This window comes from Crocuta crocuta, unplaced genomic scaffold, assembly GCF_008692635.1.
Source record: "Crocuta crocuta isolate KB4526 unplaced genomic scaffold, BGI_CrCroc_1.0 scaffold214, whole genome shotgun sequence".
Taxonomy (NCBI): Eukaryota; Metazoa; Chordata; class Mammalia; order Carnivora; family Hyaenidae; genus Crocuta; species Crocuta crocuta.
In genome coordinates, this window is record NW_027529999.1 from 1,370,345 (window position 1) to 1,377,094 (window position 6,750).

Consider the following 6,750-nt stretch of genomic DNA (forward strand, 5'->3'; position numbering starts at 1 on the left):
CGCCCATCCCAGCCGCTACGCTGGCTTCCTGGTCTTGTGCCTCCAAGACCAAGAGGTCTCGCATCATCCTCTGCATTTGTACACTTGAACTGACACCCCCCCCACCCCCTGCAGGCTGAGGGACTCACCCCTGCCCCAGGTACGGGGACGGGGGACCAGGCAGCACCTAGCAGTCCCCAAACAGCAACTCGACAGTGCTCTCTCAACAATCATGATTACTAAGGACGGCTAGAGGGGGAGGTGACAGACGGAGTGGGGACAGGTGTGGCCAGGTGAGAACAGACGCAGTGTGGGGTGGTTATGAACAAGGTGTTGGAATTGGATGGATCTGGAGTTTCATTCTGCTTCCAAACTGCTTACTAGCTGCACGTCCTTGGCAAGTCACTTAACATCTCTGAACCTATTTCCAGCCCCGTAAGTCAAGGGTAATAATACCTCCTTCGTGGGGGTGTTGTGAGGGCAAAGCACCTGTCTTGTGCTCAGCACAGTGCCTGGCACCTAGTGAGTGCTTAGTAAGTAAGTGTCAGACCCACTTGGGATGGGGGAGTGGCTTGGCTTGAGGGGCGGGATACCCCACGGCAGGAGGGGCTGAGGCCTGGTTCCTAGGCTCATGCCCCCCTCCCTACAGACCCCAACTCCGGAGTCCGTCCTGACCACGATCCAGGATGAGCCAGAGGTGCCCGTGAGCGGGGGGCCCAGTGGGGACTTCGAGCTGCCAGAGGAAGAGACGACGCAGCCCGACACAGCCAATGAGGTGGTGGCTGTGGGCGGGGCCGCAGCCAAGCCGTCACCTCCACCGGGGGCACTGCCCAAGGGGGCTCGCCCAGGCCCTGGCCTCCTGGACAATGCCATCGACTCGGGCAGCTCAGCCGCCCAGCTGCCTCAGAAGAGCATCCTGGAGCGGAAGGAGGTGCTTGTAGGTGAGGCATGGGGCCTGGGAGGGGCCCAGCATGAGGCAGCAGGTCGGGCCCTGGTTTGACCTCTGGGGCCCCAAGAAGAGGTCAGGGCATGGGTTTCTAGGAGCCTAGTCTCCTAGAAAGGGACCGCTGGGAACTCAACCCCCAGAGCCTCCTTCTGGTTCCTCCTCTGACCCTCCCCTGTCCCGGGGTCTGACCCTGCCTCCATCCTACTTCCGGTGAGGTCTGTGAATGCCAGTCCATGCCGCCTGTGCTAGAATTGGCTTCACTNGATTCAAGACTCTCAGCCCCCTCCCCGCCCAGGACCTCTGCTCTCTCCCCAGGTTCTAAGCCTGGCCCACCTTGTCTTTAGCCCTTGACCTCCGCCTTCTTCCTCCACAGCTGTGATTGTAGGTGGGGTGGTGGGTGCCCTGTTCGCTGCCTTCCTGGTCACTCTGCTCATCTACCGCATGAAGAAGAAGGACGAGGGCAGCTACACACTGGAGGAGCCCAAGCAGGCCAGCGTCACGTACCAGAAGCCCGACAAGCAGGAGGAATTCTACGCCTAGTGGAGCCACAGTGCCTCCCACAGCCTCAGCGTCACCCCTCTGCCCAGCCCCCGGCCCGGCCCCACCAGCCCTGGCCAGGGACTGGGTCTAGGGGGGGAGCCTGGCCCCGGTTCATCTCTGCCCGCCCTCCCAGGGTCTGCCCAGACTGCCAGCCTCACACAGATTTTACCTGAGGAACAGGGGGCGGCCATCTGCCCTCGATGGTGCCCTTATGAGCTCATCACTTGTCTCCGTCCTCCCCACAGTCAGCCTGGGGCTTCAGGACCTCGCGTCAGCCGGGCAGGAGGAAGGAAGCTCCGGTAGAAAGAAGGGGTGGGGCTTGAGATGGGCTCCAGGCCCCCAATCTGGCCCCCCCAGGGCTAGCTGAGGTCTCCTTTCGGAGGTGGAGGGGCGCGTGGGCTGATTTCCAGGACAGGCTTTCAGCAAGCTCAGCCCTCGAAATCATCAAGACACTGCAGCGTCGCGCTGCTGTCCCAGCGGCCCTCTCTGCCCGGGAGAGATGGGACCTCTCATCACCAGCCTGTTCTGCCCTGGCCTCTCTGGGGTGTGCGGCCATTCTCCCTTCGCCCGGTGCCTGTGTACCGCAGGCCTCACTTCATGCCGGTGTGCCCAGAAGGAATCGACTTCCTCAGGGTGGCCCGGCAGCCACTGGTGAGGACAGGCTGGGCCGCCTGGGCCTCCCTCCCTCTTGCAGGCGGCCTTTGCACCAACACCACCTCCCACACCGTCATGCATAACGTCACATACAAAGACAAAAGCGCACCATGACAAAATCTGACACGATCTCAACCACCCCGCCAATGCAGACACGTCACGGACACACACATGCTTCCAAAGATGTTTATTCTCATGTGCTTCTCACGCCCCTTCCCCCCCTACCGATGCCCACAACAATGCAAGGCGCTAGTCATCGTCACCTGGGGGTGACAGTGTGGCCTGGCCCTCTCTCGGTCCCCCTTCCCCCATGCACACTGTGGCACCACTCACCTTGTCTCCAGCTTGCAGGCTCCCTGGAGAGGGTCAAGCTGGAACAGTCAGCCCATATTGGGTCCCCTGAGTCGCCCTGCCACGCTCAGCCCCTCCCCGCGACGCCAACACCAACCACAAGGCCGCCGACCCCAGCATGTCAGATACAACCCCAGGTGGATGCACGATCTTACCCCACACGCCCCGTGCTTGCGCTGGAGGGGAACCGGCGGGCACCCACCCCAGATACAGTGTGGCGTGTGGGAGGGGGGGAATGTTGCCACAACCCCTCCCTCCCAGGGCATTGCACCGATCGGTGGGATCCGTGGGGCCTGCCCCCCTCCCATCTGTAGCTCGCCAAGGGGTAAGTTGAGGGCCAGTCACCCCCCACCCCCAGCTAAGAGCCTTGCTGAGGAAGGCAGGCTGGTTCCTGGAATGTGGCCCCAGGCCGCAGAGCCACAAGGCCTGGGTGGGGAGGGGTGTGCCGCCTGACTCCCGGCCTCCCTGTACCCTCTCCTGCTCTGAGCTTGGGGCTGACTCTGCCTCCCAGGACACAAGTCTCCAAAGTGCCTGCGAGGGTGGGCCCTGGCGCCTGGGCCTCCTGCACCCTCTTGGTGGCCTCGCTGGGCCCACCTCGGTCCTGCCCTGGGGCCCTCCTCTGTGGACACCTGCCCACTCCTTGGCCAGACAAGCCGGTGGGCCTCCCAGCTGTGGCTGGATAAACCTGCAGTCAGAAGCAGGCCGTCCAGCACACTGCCCCAGGCCGGGAGCTGAGAGCCGGAGGGGCTGGGGGCGTCCCAGGCCTCGGCCTGCCTCCCCCTTCTGTGTTACCCTTGGGCGGGGGCCGCTTCTGTAGATATTTTAAATGTGAGGGTCACAGATCTCCTTCAGGGAGGAGGGTGTGCTTGGTGGGGGCTCCTGAGGCCACGGGATGCGGTCTGAGTTGCGGTTGGCTGGTGCTCACTCCCCACCCCCACCCCTCACCTTTGACCCAGATTAAAGTCAGGAACCCAGCTTTTATTTCTGTTCCCTTTTCTAGACTCCCTGGCAGCAGATGTCTGCAGGGTGAGGGGTGGGGGTGCCCGAGGCGGTGAGAGCAATGCTCCAGGGTACTTCTGCACCCCATCTTTTCCACCATCCTGCTTCCAGGCTGGGGCTCCGTCTTTTTCGGACTCACTGTCCCCCCTGGGCAGGACCTGGAGGCCTGTGAGGGACCCAGCCCAGTCGGTCCCAAACTTTGAGATGGGCGGGAGTGAGCGGAGGCACCCTGGGCCCGTGACTTGGTGAAGATGAGGCAGCCTGGCCTCAGTCATCCCTGGAGCGGGAGGGCCGTGCGATGGGGGACTGAAGTCTCGGCCTCCCTCTACCCTGCTCTCTGGTGGGCTGCTGTCTGGGGGCTGGCAGCCCTGACGACAAGGCCTGGCAGGCCAAGGCTGAGAAGCCAGGGAGCATGGAGGGGAGGGGACGCGAACCCAGGGATGGTGGGCGCCGGGTAGGAGACCCCTGCATGGGCCACACATAGCCCATGGTGGGGCGGGGCCCTGCAGAGGTGGATGAGCTGGGCTTGGCCAGGCTGGAGTGGGCTTGGTGTGGCCCGCAGGGATGCAGTCTGGTCCCTGCATCCTGAGGTCTGGCTTCTGACTTGGGACTTGGGGCCTTGCCTCCTGGCACTGGTCCCTTCTCTTTGTCCTTAGCATTTGAGAGAAGGGGCCAAGGGCCCCGTTCATGGAGCCCTGGACCTGAGCCCAGTGCCCAGGCTTTTATCGTCGTGAAATTGAACACAGTCTGACTGGCCCAAACTCCGGGCAGCCTGGCTCGGGCAGGGCAGTCCAGGAGAGAGGTCGGTTAGAAGGATGAGCTGGGGCTCTCCTAGGTGCAATGTGGGTGCGGGGCTCTCGCTCTGCCTGGGCACAAGATATGATGCATGCAGGGCCTGCCCAGATGGGGTGCCTGGGGAGGGTGTCCCGCAGGACCCTGGCGGTTCCTAGAAGCAGGGCAAATTCCAAAGGGTGGGGGGGAGAGCTTGTGTGGCCAGAGAACCTCTCTGGGGCCCCAGCTGCCAGGGAGGGTGGCTGGGGCCTAGGGAGGTGGGGTTTGGGCCCACGCTCTGGCTGTGACTTCTAGAACCCAGGCTCTGGCTCTCTGAGGGGCCATGGGGGGGTACCTCTCCTGAAAGGTTTGTCCCCTTGTGCCCTGGAGGTGGATGGGTGGTAACCGGGGGCTGGGTGAGGCAGGTCTGTGGGCAGTGGCCTAGGGCGCTCAGGCCAGAACCCCCCACCCCCCAACCGGGGCGGGGGGGTGGGCAAAGCCATCTGTCCAGGCCTCCAGGCTCAGGCCCTGGGCACAGGAAGCAGGCCCATCTCTGCCTGTCGGGTGGGACAGGACTGGCCACCACCTCCTGGGCTCTCCCAGATTTCTCCTGACCGCCACCACCCTGAACTTGCTTCCTCAGGCCTCCAGCCTGTAAATAGAAGCCCACGCACTGTACAGATCTACAGAGATGCCGAGACTGGGGCGCAGAAGTGGCCATCTAAGGTCTGAGGGGGCCAGCGCCCCCCGGTGCCCACCTGGCAGCTCTGTGCACCCAGCCCCAGCGTGGCAAATACATGTAAATATTTTTCGTAGGCGGTGTGGCTCCAGAGAGTCCCCGGAAGACAGTGTCCCTCCTGTGCGTCCTTTCTCCTGTACAGAGCCCTTCAAGCACCCGGCCCCGGGGCGGGTGGGAGTCTGTCCTTCCCTCCCCCAAGCCTTCCCTGCCCTTTCTCTCCTCCCGTAACCTGTTTATTAACCATACCTGTCCTGAGTTCATGGCCAAATCTCGAAATAAGAAAAAGCGGAGGGGAAAAGACTGGAAAAAGAGACCCAGGTGCCTGCCCCCGCCCCCTGGGGGATCTCACCTGTCCTAGCCTCATGAAGGAGCTATTTGGGGTTTTTGTTTTTTGTTTTCCTTTTCTTTTTTTTTAACACTTCCCGTGCTGTGCCCATTTATAAGAGGAAATAAAATTAAGCTGAAATGATACAGTGTGGCCTGAGTGTGAGATAAACGTGGGGGCTTTGGGGTAGGGGGCAGCCCGTGGCCCGCCTCAGACCTCAGCGACCTTCAGAAAAAAATTGAGAACCAAGCAGGGAAAATTGACCAGCAGCCTCTCGTGGGAACCATTAGGGTAAAAGCTGCTGTCTGTTGAGAGTGTTCAGGAAACCACGAAGCTGCCTGTGGTCAGGCCGCGTGGAGGCTGCGGTTGGGCAGGGGCCAGGCTGTGGTGGCACTGGGGGCCCTGTGGTCCACCCAGGGGGAAAGGACTGGTTCCGGCCACGAAGAGAGAACGTTGGGACCACAGATATCAGAATCAGATCGCCTGAGGCCGGATGGTTTTGGGGTCAGGAGCCCTGGTTTCAAGCCCAGGAGCCATTCCCCAGCTCTGACTCTGGAGTGGCTACTTCCGAGCTTGCCGAGCCTCGATTTTCTCAGCTGTGAAATGGGATAACAGTCGCCATCCCCAAAATGGAATGGGGCAAGGATTCTATGAGGTAGAATACTGTGCCCAGTGCTAGAACAGAACAGAACTTCGGGAGAGGAGGTCCCTGGCTTGGAACCACAGACCCTAGGGTCCCAGGGTCACAGAGCTGGGGGAGCCCTGTGCCAGCCCCCAGCCAGCACCGCTCTTGTGACAGGGCTTTGGCGTATCCTGGGGACCAGTCGGTCACTCTCCCTGTTGAAAAGTCCTCTTCTTTTCAGCCAGAATTGGCCTCTCCAGTGATTCTCTTCTCCGGGGGCACACCAGGCTCTGCCCTCTTGCCCTGGGATAGCCCCTGGGCGTGACGGTCACGTCGTGAACTTCCCTCCTCCAAGGGAAACCTCTGCAAGTCCTGAAAGCATTTCCTGCAGAAATTTCTTCCTCCTAAAATACTCACACAGGGTCTTGATGTTTCCGGGGTGGGTTGCAGTCTAAGACCCGTGGATCTGATACAAGACCCTACCCATCCCTTCCTCGGTCTCTTTACTAAAGTCTCCTGAGTGCCTACTCTGTGCCAGGCCCCATGCTTGAACCTGGGGGACAGACCCAGCCCCCACCCACAGAGCACACAGTCTCCTGGGGAGACAGACCATAACCAGGGGCCGGTGACCATGTAATGACTCCAGCCTGGGGGTGGGAGGGTCTTTTCTCCTCAGTCACCACCTCCACCCATCCACCTCACTGCCAGACAGTTCTGGGACCCAGCTCCCAGGCCTGGGTCCTCGCTGTGGTCCCAGCGAGGTCCCCTGACAGCCTCGGGTCACACAGCTATAAAAGGGGGGAAGGGACCAGCCCTGTGCGACA

At 61.6% G+C, this 6,750-nt stretch overlaps 1 protein-coding gene across 1 annotated transcript in view; it reads left to right on the forward strand.

The window, feature by feature from the left end:
- The window catches only part of SDC3 (syndecan 3), a 15,582-nt gene extending 10,132 nt beyond the window's left edge, over positions 1-5,450 (forward strand). The window contains exons 7-8 of the mRNA XM_077763554.1: positions 629-920; positions 1,299-5,450. Coding sequence (XP_077619680.1) covers positions 629-920; positions 1,299-1,465 — 459 coding nt within the window. The 3' untranslated portion in view covers positions 1,466-5,450. The remainder of the gene's footprint in view (positions 1-628; positions 921-1,298) is intronic.
- Positions 5,451-6,750: the final 1,300 nt, after the last annotated feature.